The sequence below is a fragment of the Macrobrachium nipponense genome, chromosome 39 (assembly GCF_015104395.2).
Source record: "Macrobrachium nipponense isolate FS-2020 chromosome 39, ASM1510439v2, whole genome shotgun sequence".
Classification (NCBI taxonomy): domain Eukaryota; kingdom Metazoa; phylum Arthropoda; class Malacostraca; order Decapoda; family Palaemonidae; genus Macrobrachium; species Macrobrachium nipponense.
In genome coordinates this window covers 48297880-48314040 of record NC_061099.1, presented here as the reverse complement: position 1 = coordinate 48314040, position 16161 = coordinate 48297880, and the positions used below count along the sequence as shown (strand labels likewise).

General features: G+C 42.6%; 2 protein-coding genes across 4 annotated transcripts in view; both read right to left on the bottom strand.

Annotated features, from left to right (window-relative positions):
- LOC135210327 (uncharacterized) overlaps positions 1-16161 on the bottom strand; it is a 702311-nt gene that overhangs the window by 565790 nt on the left and 120360 nt on the right.
- LOC135210325 (poly [ADP-ribose] polymerase tankyrase-1-like) overlaps positions 1-16161 on the bottom strand; it is a 331749-nt gene that overhangs the window by 241650 nt on the left and 73938 nt on the right. For all 3 annotated transcript variants that reach the window (XM_064243209.1, XM_064243210.1, XM_064243211.1), the window contains exons 7-8: positions 12638-12751; positions 4421-4528 (exon numbers count right to left, since the gene is read on the bottom strand). In XM_064243209.1, coding sequence (XP_064099279.1) covers positions 4421-4528; positions 12638-12751 — 222 coding nt within the window. The remainder of the gene's footprint in view (positions 1-4420; positions 4529-12637; positions 12752-16161) is intronic.

Sequence of the window (16161 nt, the reverse complement as noted above, 5' to 3'; positions counted from 1 at the left end):
TTCTCCCCAGTCTGGTACCAAATCCCTCTCTTGCCCGTAAGTCTAGCGGGAGGCATGCAAAACACTGTCCTTACTAGCTCTTTCTTGGTTAGCATCCAGCTATCCAGCGATTGCAGAGCTCTCTTCATAGAAATCGTCGGTCTCATCTTCAAGAAAGCCGACGATTTCGGCGTCTTAGAGCATGAAAAAAGTGAACGAGGCGAAGGAGGAGCGGCAGGGATCAATGCATCTCCGTATTCCTGGAGTAGGAGAGCTGTCAAAACTTTGTAGTTAGACAGTCCTTCTTTGCCGTGAGACTCGTCCTCTGAGTCCTCTTCCAAAATCGGATCAGAAGGAGAGGCCACTTCCCGTTCCGGGTCTTCCTGTTCAAAAACTCTCTCTACGGGAGACAAACTCCTAATAGGAGAGGGGCTAAGAGAGTGTAAAGAGCTCCTATGCTTGGCTGGCTCTTCGTACTTGGCTGGCTCTTCGCGCTTGGCTGGCGCCTCGCGCCTGGCTGGCGCCTCGCGCCTGGCTGGCGTCTCGCGCCTGGCTGGCGTCTCGCGCCTGGCTGACTCCTCGCGCTTGGCTGGCGCCTCGCGCCTGGCAGGATCCTCGCGCCTGGCTGGCGTCTCGCGCCTGGCTGACTCCTCGCGCTTGGCTGGCGCCTCGCGCCTGACTGGTGTCTCGCGCCTCTCAAAGCTCTCGCGCCTGACTGACGCCTCGCGCCTGGTTGGAGTCTCGCGCCTTTCTGGTGCCACATCCTTGTATGTCAGATGCTTGTCTGGCGCCTCGCGCTTGGCTGAATCCTCACGCCTGGTTGTTACCTCGCGCTCGGCTGAAGCTGCTGGTCTGGCAGACGTATCCCATCTGGGAATATCCTCGCGCCTGTAAAGCGTTTCTCGCTTGTCTGACGCTCTAATCCTAGAAGACGCTTCTCGTCTGTAGGACGACTCGCGCTTGACTGGCGCGACGCGCTTGTCTGGTGCATCAAAATCGTCCAAAGAGTCTCTATCCGAGTAAATCTCAAAAGACTCACGTCCCACAGGAGCCTCACTCCTGGCGGGAGAAGGAAGACGAGTCTTCTTGACCGGCAGTCTCACGTCTTTCTTACGAGGAGGATCCTTCGAAAGGACTCCTACCAAGGCGGATAGCTGTTCCTGCACCACCAAAATGATCCTCTTGGAAGCCTCTCCTGCGTCTTCTTGAACGGGAGAGGGAGACCTCGAAGGAGTTTTGCCCACATCATGGGACGTCAAAACCCTCTTCGCCTTCTTGATGGAAGGAGGCGCTTCTTCCGAAAAGCGTTCTGGGCTTGAATCCAACACAGGATCTCTCCAGTGCCTTTTCAGGGGCTGGACAAGTCCGAATCCTTCCACCCTCGTTTAGGAGAGGGAGAAGCGGACGAAGAGAAGCACTCTCTGAGGACGCTTTTCCGATAGCGGTCCTGAGCAGTCTGTCTATATACAGCACCTGCTGAAGGGACGCCTGACCGGGGGGAATTCTCCACAACCTCCGTACGGCTTTCGACTTTCCTTCTCCTCTGGGCTTGGGAGCTTGGAAGAGGTCTAGGCCTGGGAGCGTCGCAGAGACGGTCAGACGCCCCCTCCACAACACTGGGGACACTCACTTCACTATAATCACTTTCACAGTCCTTACCTTTCATGGTAGCCATTTTGGATCTCATCCTGTGAAGAGTAGCTTTCAGTTCAGCAATTTCCGAGGCCGAATCTGAATGTAAAGCCAGTGAGGGCCCTGATACAGAATTAGAATCATAATTAAGAGAAGAGTTAGAATTATCCAAAGGCTCAATAGGCCTTGTACTACTACCCGCAATCTTAGATGCAGCCCTTCTGACTCTATCCCTTTCTAACTTCTTCAAGTAAGAAGTTAGAGTCTTCCATTCCTCAACATTCAACCTCTCACACTCATGACAGGTGTTAGAAATAGAACAATCAAAACCCCTACATTGCGACATACAGTGTGAGGATCAACCGAAGCTTTCGGTATCCTCACCTTGCAGCCTACATTCACACACATTCTCACACAACCACTTGAATCAGACATTCTTGAAGAAAAATCAAAAGCAAGTCCAAATCCAGTCCACAGTAGCGAATGCCAAAACAACGATCCAGGTACGTCACCAAAAGTCCACAAAAAGATGATCAATTGTCTAGAAAAGCGAATTCCAGTCAAGAGGTGGCAGCAACGATGTTGATACCACCGGCGACAGAAAATATATGAGTAGAAAACGGGAATGGTTCCTAGTCCTGCCGCCCAGGGCAGGCCGGTAGATCACCTGACCTACCTGTAGCGAGTGGCGCGAAATTTGAATTTCTGTCGGGGACGACGGAGTCTTAGCTATGTATATACGTATCTGACAGGTAAGTTGATTGTATGAAACTGTAATTTCAAGAACTTACATGACTCACCAATTTCACTACATTCCATATGTGGCATTTATATGGTTTAGTAGGATTACTAGCTTTTTTCATGGATCTAACTTATGGTTCTTCACCAAGGCTTACAAAAAGCAATAGCTCGTGCACTCCATCTATCCTAGTAACTATTCAACCTGTCTGTGGAACTTCAGGGGTTCTTCTGTTACATTTTTCACAACTGAGGCTCATGTCTCAGTTTGCAAACTCATAACTAGATCCTTATAACAGCACTTTAAATGTATTATGGCAGACTGTTCAGCATTGCCTCCTCTCTCCATTTCTATTAGTGTTGCCAAGGACTCCCAATTCATCATATGCCTATTCCTCTCTTTTTTTTTTTACATGCTCTCTTCAGACATTTTTCTCTTGATAATAGTTCAGTATATCATGTTTCTTCAACTATTTCATCTTCAGTCTTCAAATGCTACTTACTCATATTATGTGCTGCTCTTTATTCTAAAGCATAAATACTATGGGTATCCTACAACTAAATTAATTTTATTTCTTACAATACTCTGTTATTTTATCTACGTATTAACCATTCAACATTTCTACCCTATTTCCATATCATTGTTGAAAGTAATGACAATAAATACATCTATGCTAACCAAATTTTCAGTTAAATTCTTATGCTGAATGGGTCTTGGATAAACTACATCCATAATTCATGTTGATTTCTTTGCTTCTAAAAATGCACTGTTTTATTTTGCAGTATGTAATAAATTATTCTTTCTTAAGCTTGATATTGAGCCATCCTGTTTCCTACCTCAATCAATGTTCTCAATCAATAATAAAAATGCACCTTTTATTGTTTCTAATTCTTTATCCTTCCAATACAAGATATTTCACTGTTTCATTACAGTGCTGGATGACTCTTACCTATATATATACCCATTTATGGTCTTTATATAATAAAAACAAACAATTCAAAGTGAATACCATTCTGAATAACAGACAATCACATACTAATATAACCATTAGTTTAAACTCCAGAAACGATTAAATTAAAAAGTTATTGTAATTTCATTTAAAAATTACCTTAATATACTTAGTGAGCATGATTATGGTCATACATGTTCAGTGTTTAAACTCTAGAAATAAGCATTATTAGCATTTTTAGAGAACGTGCCAAACTCACATGAAAATTCGACTTGCAGGATGGGGTTTGGAACCTAACCTCGCATAAATTCAAGGTATGACATACATACATACATACATACATATATATATATGTAATATATATATATATATATATAGATATATATATATATTATACATATATATATAATATATATATATATATATATCTATATATATATATATCTATAATGTTATATATCTTCTATATATCTATATATATATATATATATATATATATATATATATACTATATATATCTATATATATATATATATATGTGTGTATATATATATATATATATATATATAATATATATATATATATATATATTTCTATATTATATCTTATATATATTATATATATAAGAATATATATATATAACTATATATATATATATAGATATATATATATATACTATATATATATATATATATATATTATATATATATATTATATATAGATTATATATAGATAGAATAGATATAATATATATATATATATATATATATATATATTAGATATATATATATATATATATATATATATTATATAATATATATTCTATATATTATAGATCTATATGTATAATATATATATCCTTATGTATATATCTATATCTATATGTATATCTATAGATAATATATATTATTTATATATAATATTATATTGTATATATCATATGCTATGACTATATAGGATATATATATATATATATATATATATATCTATATATATATATATATAATTATCTATAATATATATAATTATATATATATATCTATATATATTCTAAGTAGAAAATCTGAATAGTCAGCAAAACTAACTAACTCCAAGAAGAACCAGATATTACTAAGTCTTACCATTGTTGTCAGTAGCATTGACGTCTGCTCCGAAGCTTATTAGAGTTCTTACAACTTCAGAAGCATATGGATGGCCGCATAAGGATGCCAGATGAATGGGCGTTTCACCTGCACAGCAAATGAGTACCTTTTATCAGTCTTTCGTAACATATTTAAGATTTCTGAAATGTCTTTCAAGAATGAATATGGTCTGTCATTTGCCACACAAATGGATACACTGTCTGCTTAATATTTTTTTTTTCAAAATTGAGGCTGTCAGGTAGTGGCATCATTTCAGATTTTTCTTGGGGGGGCGTTAAACTCATGATAAGTGTGGAGTGGCATGTGGAGTAAACCCTATTGCCTGAGGTTAAGGGGGTGCTGTAAGCCACTCTGCCAAGAAATTTTTGGAAATTTGTGCACATTTGGAGCATTTTGAAGCCATATTAGATTCACCTTAGAGTGAATTTTACTGTTGTTATTATTATTATTTCAAAGGCTAGGGGTGCAAACCAAGTTTTGGGGTGGGGCCATCAGTGTCTTGAGGGGGTAAGTGCCACCCCAGCCCCGGCTAAATGATGCCCCTGCTGTCAGGGTTTTAGTTTTCTTTGAGGAATATACGAACGGCCAAATTTATCTTTCTACGTACACAGGGTTATTACTAGAAAAGCTGGTAGATACAGATTAATTACTTAAGATATTAAATATATGCCATTCATAAGTATGATACTGAAGAAGAGTAAGAGAAACTAATAAAAAACACCACCTAATTCAAATGAGGGTAGTTTGTACAGATACAGTACTAGGCACTATACCAGTAAAGATATGTATAGTTATACTCAGAACTCATGCTACAAGATTGTACAGGATTTCCACCACGCAACTTCCAAATGGCTAAAAACACCAATACAGTATGTATATGTTTCTGAAAGATTTTACACTGAATACCAAGTTTCATACCCAAATTGTAGGCTAATGTGTTATAATGGCAGCTAAAAAAAAGTTTTTTGTACCTGACCTTTACACTAGAAAACTATAGTATCTAAAATCACAATTTTTGAAAGTAAATTGTATTTTTTCTAACTATAAAAACCTGAGGTCCTTTACATAATGAATTACTTTCATCAAGCTGGAATTACGGCCATTAAATTCTTTAACAAGGTGGTTAGGCAGTAACTACCATGTGGCAAGCGGGTAGGCCAGCCTGCCCGGATGTAAACACTCCACTTTGCCTTTCGATCCAGGTTCAGATTGAGGGGTGGCATGAGGTGGGCAAATATGTAAAGGACCTCAGGTTTGTATAGTTAGGAAAAATACAATTTACTTTCCAAAATTGTGATTTGTTCCTACATGATATACAAACCCTCGGTCCTTTACATAAGGAAGACTCACTGATTGGTGGGAGGAATATGAGTGAACCTCTAGAACTGACTGGAGTTCTACACACCTGGGCTATCCCTCCTGGTCGTAAGAGCGAGGAGGAGTGCCCTGCCTCTGACAAGTTGATCGGAGTATAGGAGCTGTATCATCAAGAGTCAGACTTCTGGGCCTTTTTGAAATGAGTGAGGAATCGTAACTCATCCAAAAATGGGCTGGGAAGAATATTTAGAGTCGGAGGCATTAATGCAAAGTTCTGGGAAGGGTTTGCATTATTGCCAGTCTCCTTCCTCCCCTTGCTAGAGGAAGGAGTGGGATTGCTTCTATGATTCTGATAAAAAACACAGAAAGGAAGTTCTAAGTGTAAGCTTACTGCATCAATCGCCCAACCAGCCAGTGTAAGTTCGAGTCCTATCCTCAACCTGAAGGAAGAGGAGTGGAAGGACAAGGTGGGGAAGGAGTAGGCTAGTCACTCTTGCTTCCTTCTTACCTCTAGAACTGCACACCATAGGTGAGATTCAACTTGTCCTCTTGAAGGAGCCGGGTAAGCAAACACAACCTGCAAGCATCCACCACCGGTCCAAGAAAATGAGGTTCCAAGGACCTGTGGGCAGGCCCGAAGGAAGAAAGATATAAATATGGTCGCATGAGACCTCATCTCCCTTTCTGTCCGACATATTCTTCGGAGTGATGAAATGTACCCATCCACTAGACTATCCAACAGCAGAGAAGTCTCTCATGATCTCGTAAAACTCGGAGAAAGACGTGTCATCGGACACTTCTGCAATGGCAGTCCGCAGCGGGTAAAGATACCGACACTCCATGATGGGTGTCGATCCTTTAAGGGCACAGCAACACGCCAATAGGACAAAGTAATGACTGACCTGGATCAACCAATACACTGGATCAACCAATACAAAGTCCACAGCATAGCTCATAACGGACTTGGACTCTTCAGCAGATGCCGACTGACTGCGTTCAGTGAGCTGTCATGCAACCGAGACGTAGTCACAACATGACACCCACTTTTTGAAGGGTTATGCTGAGAACAACCATACAAATCGTCTATCTTGTTCGCCACCAATGTTGGGAGACAAGATGATGATTCTCTCAAGGCATGTGCACATCAGACGATAGTCAATTGCCTTCTAGAAACTGAGGTCCCTGTGATGGCAAGACAGAAGTTCTCATAGTAATTGAATCTCAAATAAGGAGAAACAATACTATATGCTAATGAATGACTAAGGTGGATGTGGACTACATCTTTACAGTTGAACCGAGAGAAGTAAATTCTCAAGATTCTGATCATAGAAAAAGTCCCGTCGATGACACCAACCAGTGAAGATGGCTTTAATCCCTGTTGTTTTACAGAGGATTGAAAAAGCTAAACCGCTATTTCATTACTGTGCGGTGAGAAAGTTGGAGTTTGCAATGAAAGCGGAGCATCTTTCAGTAATGAAAACACAGGGATTGTACTGCCTGAAGAACCGCTTCTTGTGGGCTGGATCAGGGAGGACATTTCTATTTACCTTTGAAGCAGAGCTGGCAGGGCGGGGAACAGGCGAAGTCTTCCGTTATTCATTTACAATTCGGGGTGAACAAAGAATAATTGCACACCTTACAAATTATGAAATGTATACTTATTAGAAGACAAACTCAGATTGTCTGAAGAATATCATTCTGCATCATCGCAGCAGCAAGTGCGATGATGCGGAAGACTAGGCTACAGACTTCTGTTACTTACTGTGAGGTATACATAAAGATGATAAACGAGTCTAGTGAGATATATCTGTCTGAAAATTCTCGCAACGGCAAAATGCGATGCAGGAGAGATGGTCATACACGTATGCAAGAATTCCAGCCAACCAGAGACCTAAGTCTGTGATTGCCGGACAGATTCGAATTGGTAGTCAATCCTCGACAGAGGCAAAACAATACCAAAAGCGAAATATCTCGGAGAGCAAGCCGTACTGGCTGAGGCAGGCTGGCAGCGCTGTACACTGCTAGCTCTCGCTTAACTTGTTGTCATCCTGAGTTGCCAGGTATTCCATTCCATGAAGGAATGCGTTCGGCTAGAACCATCAAGCACAAAAAAGATACGCTCGAGGATTTGCATTTTAACCGAAATGGGAGGGAAGAAAACCCTCCCATTCGGTGAATGCAAATGCTGTGGTGCTGTTGGTAAACAATACCACTAGTTGCTGTGGTGTTGTTGGTAAACAATACCACTAGTTATCTCAAAATCGAAAGCGGTAACTCCATCCCGAGCTGTTGGTCAATTAAGAGAAGATACTATTCGTCTCGGTCACATACCCGTAGAGTTAACTTAATGTTATGTGCCTACTACTCAGAAAATTCAACTGAAAACAGAAGCATGTTGCGAGAGAAATATACGTAGTATATTTGTGGGTTCCTGTACATCGCACTCCAGCCTAATTCTCCTTCATTCAAGGAACAAGAATAAGGACTGGAAGCAGACCTCCTTCATTCTCTAATGAAGAAAGATAAGGTGAAGTTTTCCCGAAGGGAGACTTCTACGGTGATAACAGGATACCGAAGACGACTAGTTCAAGCCGAACTAGATGTTCCCAAAACAGTAGCACTGGAGAGGCATTCAAACTCTTGGTGCTATCCATCCTGAACAGATTGATGTATGTTCAGCAAGATCCTAAGATTGAACCAAAAACATGGTCTCTTGGGTTTGAATTCCGAGGAGTAGACTCCACCGAATTCCTCTTATTTCCTTGTTAATTCTGGTATAACCAGGAAGTAAGGGGAAAAAAGAGAGTAGGATTGACTGTTATTGTCTGCTCTTCTCTGTATCTCGGGGGTGACCGCGTACTGAGGCGATGGACCGTCAGGTCCATCCAGGCTGAACCCCTCCAGAGACACTCTTCCTTCATCAGCAGCACTTCCATAGGCAATATCATCGGGAATACCTGTTGCCAAAGTGTTTGGAAATCTCAGAAAACCAAATCACCCTGCAAACACTAGAAATTCCAAGGAATTTAATGGCTTAGTGAGACTCCCGACTTCTGTAATAACAATCACCGGGAATATCTATCTCGACAGCGTGTTTGGAAATTACAGGAAAACCAAAACACTCTGAGAACGCCAGGAATTCCGATGAATTTGAGCATTCGGCAAGATTCACAGTTATCGTAGTAACAATTATCAGGAATTCTCATCTCGCCCAAGTGTTTGCAGATCGTAGCAGACCAAAACACTCAGTGTGTGCTAGAAATTCAGAAGAATTTAAAGCGTTCAACGAGACCCCTCAAATTTCGTCAGACGATCATAGGGTGGTGGCCCTACTCAATTCCCGTAGAAGTCGAGGAGGAACGGGCATATAAGATCCTTCCTCAACGACGTGGACGTACATCTGGTAGGACCCAAAGGTCCCTCCAGGAACGCAGTCCCCCGACGCTGAATCCTACGGAGAGCGCTCTGCAGGATCTCTCCCGTTCACCTCACCCTTCCCGGCGTAGCCAAAAGAAGAGAGGGAATGGGGGAGGAAGACTGGATGCTCTTGCTCGCCTTGCTAGCAGAACTAGCAGCCGGAGAAGTGAGTCACAGGCAGCCATCAACCTGTGGTGATGGCCGCTATGCAAGTCTAGGAAAGCGTTGCCGTCTGGAGAAAACGCTTTCCCAAGGAGGGTTATAAAACTCTCGTACTGCAGGTGACCGTCCTCTGGGTGGGGCTGAGCGTGCACCTGACATGAGAGAGCCGATACCGTGCCAGTCCTCGTCGAGGCCGAAACCTCTCGAGAGGACTGAAAGGGGGGAGCCCACACCGGTCTCTGCGTGCGTGGTCCAGCGGTGATGGCTACTCCGCGAGTCTAAGAAAGTGTCATCATCCTCGCCAGGCCCCCCCCAAAATCTCCTCTAATCACTATCCAGTCCTAAGACCGAATTGGGCACATAGGCTCTTGTGGCTGGACTAAGAGAAGTGCACTCCTCATGATAACCCCTGGTTGCCTCGCTCCTCCTGGTGTATCCCGCCGAGAAGGTTGAAGGGACAGGTGAGGCAGATCTGACGCTCCTGTTCTGTCTACCAACAGAACCGGTGGACGGAGAGGGCTGCAGGTGATCACCATCCCGCGGTGATGACCGGTCTGCAGGTCTGGACTAGCGATCTCCCTGCAGAAAGCGCTGGACCGAGGACGGTAGCGTTGGTTTCTTGCATCAGGGGAGCTGCTGCCAGCCATGCGAACGTCTGATCATGCTGGTGTGATCTACAGATCGGGTGACTGGTAGCATCCACCGACGCGATGAGACTGAGCACCGTCCTCACGATGCGTTACAGTTCCAGAAACAGCCAAAGCTGTTCCCAGGGACCCGAGGGACCTCCTCCCAGTCTCGCCTCATGTACGGTCAGATGGGACCGTCACGTCTACCCTGGGTACTGGTCTGGCGAGTCACCTGGGCGACTCTTACCATCCTTCCACCCCGTGCCTGGATTCTGGTGGTCAGCGTACTCAGCGGCCTGGACCCTGGCTGCACAGTCACCAGCAGGTGACCGTACACATAGTTTCTGGTGAGAGACCGAGACGGTTCCTGGTCCAGAGGTGGAACCTCTAGAGCCAGGAGCAGAGGTACCAGCGGTGGCTGGTACCTCTATGGTCCCCGTCTTTCTCTTCCCTGGGGAAGGAGAGATGGGCACCATTCTCGAAGGAACAGGATGACCAACGGAAGGCCCACCTGTCTCACTGGGGCAATGAGACAGACCCTTAGAACGGGGGGGATAAGACCACCTTCTTCTTCCTTGGCTGGGGAGCCTTGGAAGGAGAAGTGAAGAAGGAGGCAGAAGACGACAACGAAGACAAAGAAGATGACAACGACACCTTCCTCTTCTTCTTCGCCAACTTCCTCAGGACGGCAGAAAGTTCCTCCATCCAGGACGGGGCTGTGGTGGCTGCCAAAGCAGCAGGCCCCAGCGTGACATGGGAAGGAGGACCTGACGGAGCAGCAGTGGAGGAGGGTTACGAAACTCTCGTATGGCAGGCGAAGCGTCTGCCACCACCTAGACCGGTCGGTCGCGCGAACGTGACCGTTGTCTGGGTGGAGCTGAGCGTGTACCTGACTGGAGAGAGCCGATACCATCCTCCAACTCGTCCAAGTTCTTGTCGAGGACAAAACCTCTCAAGAGGACAGGATGGGGAGCCTCCACCGGTCTCTGCGTGGATGGTATCACCAGCAAGGCGCAAGTCACCTGAGTGACTCGCTCCTTTCTTCCACCCAATGCCTGAGTCACGATGGCGAGCGGACTCAGTGTCACCGACTCTGGATGCACGCAAATCCAAAGATTTACGTGCACTTTGGGACTCTCAAATGAGCGCCAGACATGGAACTAGTCTTAGGGGCAGAACCTCTAGGACTAGCAGCAGAAGGGCAAAACGATGTTTGCGCTTCTACGGCTCCCAACACTCTAGGCCCTGGGAACAGCGTGACGGTTTCCGTTCCCTAAGGAACAGGAGAGCCAGCGGAAGACCCAACCGCCTTTGAAGAGGCAGACCCTTTGAAGTCCTGTGACGAGACTTCTCAGGGGGGGAGACTACCTTCTCTTTCTACAGAAAGGAGTCTAGGAGTCGAAGGGGGGAGACTGATGAAAGTATGATGATCTCGATGAGGAGGATGATGACACTTGATGATCTCTCTTCCTCTTCGATTCCTCAACATTCTGCGAGACTTCTACATCAGGAATAGTTAATCATAACAGGGCAGCGGCAAAGGCTTCGTCCAGTGACGTAACTCCAGGATAGTCTAGTGGTAATTTAATATGATTTCCAGCAGGGGGTCAGTACACACACTCAAGGATCAAAATCACAGCATGCTACGAGTCACAGGTACAATTCCAATTTTGGGATAACCAACAAAAAGAGCTATCCAACCATATACTGCTGTAATCACAATCACCACTGTCAAGTCTGTAAAATAATGAAAATATGATTTAAAGTAATAAGGATACTCCTCACACATCCAAGGGCACTGCCCTCCGAAATAAGAGGAGATCCCCCAAACACCAACACCACACGCTCCCTCCTCTACCTTCGTCTGATAGCTAGTGTATATTCCAGATGAATACATGTCTCATTTTCATCGCATTAAATACATGTCTTGTCCTCCTATTAATACATGTCTCGTCCTCACGTTAAAGGACGAAAGTATGTAATAATAAAGATGTTGGCATATCTTTGCCGCCGACCCTTAACACTAAGTAGAAAGGTGGCTATCAAGGCTATCACAAAAAGTGGGTTTGCATATTATTATCAAACCCAGTATACTATACACATTTAAACAAAAAATAAAAACTGAAAGATCCCACCAGGAAAATGATCAACGGCCAGTCAGCAAGAGCTCACAAAAACACAAAAGTCGAGTGTTTACATCCGCACAGGCTGGCCTACCCGCCTGCCACATGGTAGTTACTGCCTAACCACCTTGTTCAAGAATTTAACGGCTGTAATTCCAGCTACGCCGAAAGTAATTCCTTACATAAAGGACCAAGGGTTTGTATATCATGTAGGAGCAATTAACTGTTACACCTTTTGGTAGGTAATTCCACTAAGATCATAACACTCACATACCATAAAAAAGAGATCACTCAAGTCAACAGTGTTTTGGATGATTTCCCCATAAGCAGAGAAAAAGAACACTTGTGATATTTGTTCTGATATGATCTTCACAAAAAGGTTTAGAAATTGAAAAATAATGATATGTTTAAAAAAATAAGTGCCAAATGTAAACTAAGAGTAAACAGAGAGCATTTAATTTTTCAATATTATGTAAGAATTACCAAAAGATTTTTAATGGGATTTCACAGCCTTGCAACCCATAAACAAAACAGTAGTAAAGACTCACCTTGTTTATTTTTTGAGTTAACGTTTGCGCCACTGCGTATCAGAGATGGAATGATATCAGTATAAAAGTCCTGGTTTTGTAGCCCAATAAAGGTTCTTGCCCATTCATCAAATTCTGCAGGAGTATAATAGAGAATCAGTTAAAATACAAAGATTAGGAAAACTAATGTTACGGTACTAAACTGTATGATGCTTCTGTGTGTGCACATGTCTGTGTACATACACACACACGGAAGCAACACGTAGTTTAGTATTGTACCACTAGTTTTCCTAATCTCGGTATTTTAACTGTGTATGTGTTAATTACGGTCATATAATTTTTAGGCTTTCTTCATGCCAAGCAGCCTGCAGCAGGATGTAAGGTTGTCCTTAATTCAGACCAAGATATGTAAGATTCATATGCAACTGTCAAAACTTACAAGATCCTAGAAAACATCTCCAAAATATATGATGGCTAAGGTCCTAAACAAACCCTTAACCACCTATGATCCTGCACTGTTCTCTGAAATTCTGTTAATTCATAGACCCTTAAAACCGCTGAACCTAACACAGCATCTTTAGATGAAAACAGCCTGTGTACCAATGTTTCACTCCAGGAGACCACAAAGATCATATTTTTTAATGTTTAAAAGTCTGGCAGGTTCTCCATTGCAGTCCCTTTAAAACTATTAAAGGAAATACTGAAGGTGTGCACACTGGAGGCCATTTTCTTCTTATACTGAAAAGAATTTTTCTGACAAATAGATGGCATGGCAGTCACAAACCCTCTGTATTCTTTTCACTAACATTCATGGATAAAATCTTTATCACTTTCACGTGGAATTATGAGGCAAAAAGCTAGCAGATGAAAAAATTAATTTGGTTCTCATTCTCTGGATTCATGATCAAAATTTTTCACAAATAATTCAAAATCAGTGTAAGTTTATCAAGAGACAAAGGAAGAAATGAAACTTGAGCTGTCAACTGCAAACTGAATTTCTAATCAAATTGGCAAGGAACTGATAACTGATTTTTTGTTGAAAAATAATAATTGGTGGGAAAGCATGTAATACATTATAAGAAGGCAGTCACTTTCATAGAGAATCTGCAAATCTTTCTGCAGACCAGTTCATGTTGTGTGGTGTACAGTAATAAAAATGGTATCTTTATTCCTTGTGGATGAATACCAAGATAGTGTTGAAAACTTGACACTCAGGATGTTGCACAACTGTAAAAAGTATCATAAATGTGTGTGGTGTAACATCATTATTTAGAAGAATGGAGTAAGCTATCAGGTGAGATAGGAAGCTTTCCAGCTCAAGATAGACTTCTTACGTATTTCATTTGGTTCTCCCAATTCAAGGTGCTTTAACTCAACAGTTGAACCCTTCATTAGGATGAGCTTCTAGAATTTCATTTGACAACCATCAGTTTCTTTTAAAAATTCTAAGATGGTGTTCTGACAAAGGAGCTAAAAGCCAACAGATTTTGAAGCAAACAAAGCATGATAAGTGTTTCTTGGTGCTACCGCCAAATGTTTTCTAATTTAAGAGTATGTACTGAGATCAGAGTTAGAATGGGTACTATTTAGAATGTAGGAGTGATTGAAAATCTTCTGTAACAAGGTCATATGAGTTGTTTACTATATGAATGAACTGATATAAAAATAAATGTGCACATCATTTGTGGTAATCTATGCTGGTGTGTGTGTGTGTGTGTGTGTGTGTGTGTGTGTGTGTGTGTGTGTGTGTGTGTGTGTGTGTGTGTGTGTGTGTCCCATGTATAATTACCAGCCAATTTTGTTCTAAGCAATATTAAACTGATCACTCTTTTCTTCTGCTTAAAATAGTCATGCTAAATAGAAGGCATGTACTATTCTAAGAGAAAAATGTGACAGCATTCCCAAGCTAATTTCATAGCATGAAGTCTTGAAAAATGGAAAAAAATCCTTCCATCTTATTACCCACAAATGGCACATCAATCATATTGATATGTAGGCTCTGAGAATAACTCAAGGTCATCAGGCATCGAGAACAGTTGTCATACAGGACCTAACATTGCTTTAACCTGAACATGATATTGTCATGATACAATAAAGTTTGTTCATACTTACCTGACAGATATATATATAGCTGTATTCTCTGACGACCGACAGAATTTCAAAACTCCCGGCAAACGCAGTGGTCGGCTAGGTGGTTAGTACCCATTCCCGCCGCTGGGAGGCGGATACCGGGAACCATTCCCATTTACTATTCAGATTTTCTTTACCACTGTCCCCTGAGGGGAGGTGGGTGGGTACTTGATTATATATATCTGTCAGGTAAGTATGAACAAACTTTATTGTATCATGACAATATCATTTTGTTCATGACACTTACCTGCCAGATATATATATATAGCTGAATCCCACCATTGGAGGTGGGAAGGGACAGAATAGAAGGATTTTGGAAACATTTCACATGCAGATGATTGACATCTTGGTTCCCTACCTGTTAGCATAGCTGACTTCGTGATTACTGTCACCCAAGCCTGCTTCTGCTTAACTAGAATTTCCAGCAAGGTAGTGACCTGTACAGCTGGATAGTTCTAGATGATCTGTCAACGGGAGCGTGACCACAATGTGACTAGACCATATTGACCATACTGAAGACAATGAAGCATAATAAATACCACCTAACCTAGCCTCACTAAAGTTAGTCCCATAACTTTCAGGCTAATTAAAGGGAAGACCGCCTCAAGCGGCCAACCCTACGACCGTAAAAAAAACAAACCCATAATTAAAATCACACACATCCATTTTCTAAAGGATGGGGTTCGTATTGCTTCTCGTCCCCAATACTGTATCCGCGGAATGTATGGTCCAAGCGAGTAGCAATTCTCATATGTCGCCTTCACATCTCTGAGGTAGTGTGAGGCAAACACAGAGTTGCTTCGCCAAAATGTGGCACCCAGGATATCACTGAGTGCCATATTTTTCTGAAAAGCCACCGAAGTAGCTACCGCTCTAACCTCGTGAGCATTAACTTTTAGCAGTTTAAGATCACCATCCATGCAGGATGAATGAGCTTCCCTGATGGTATTTCTCAAGAAGAACGCCAGTGCGTTTTTAGACATTGGTAATTCCGGCCTCTTGACCGAACACCACAGGTTGTCTGACGGGCCTCTACATTGTTTGGTCTTTTCCAGATAAAATTTGAGAGCTCTGACAGGGCACAAAACTCTCTCCGGCTCTCGTCCGACGAACTCTGATAACCCCTTGATATCAAAGCTTTTAGGCCAGGGGTTGGATGGGTTTTCGTTCTTCGCTAAGAACGAGGGGCTCAGCGAACACACCGCATTGTGTTCTCTGAAACCCACATGTTTAGTCATAGCTTGGATTTCGCTAACCCTCTTAGCTGTTGCCAAAGCTGTCAGGAAAATAGCTTTCCTAGTTACATCTTTCAAAGAGGCAGCGTGCATAGGCTCAAATGGGGCTGACATTAAAAACTTTAAGACAACATCTAAATTCCATGAGGGAATCTTGTCTCGTGGAGCTTTTGATGTTTC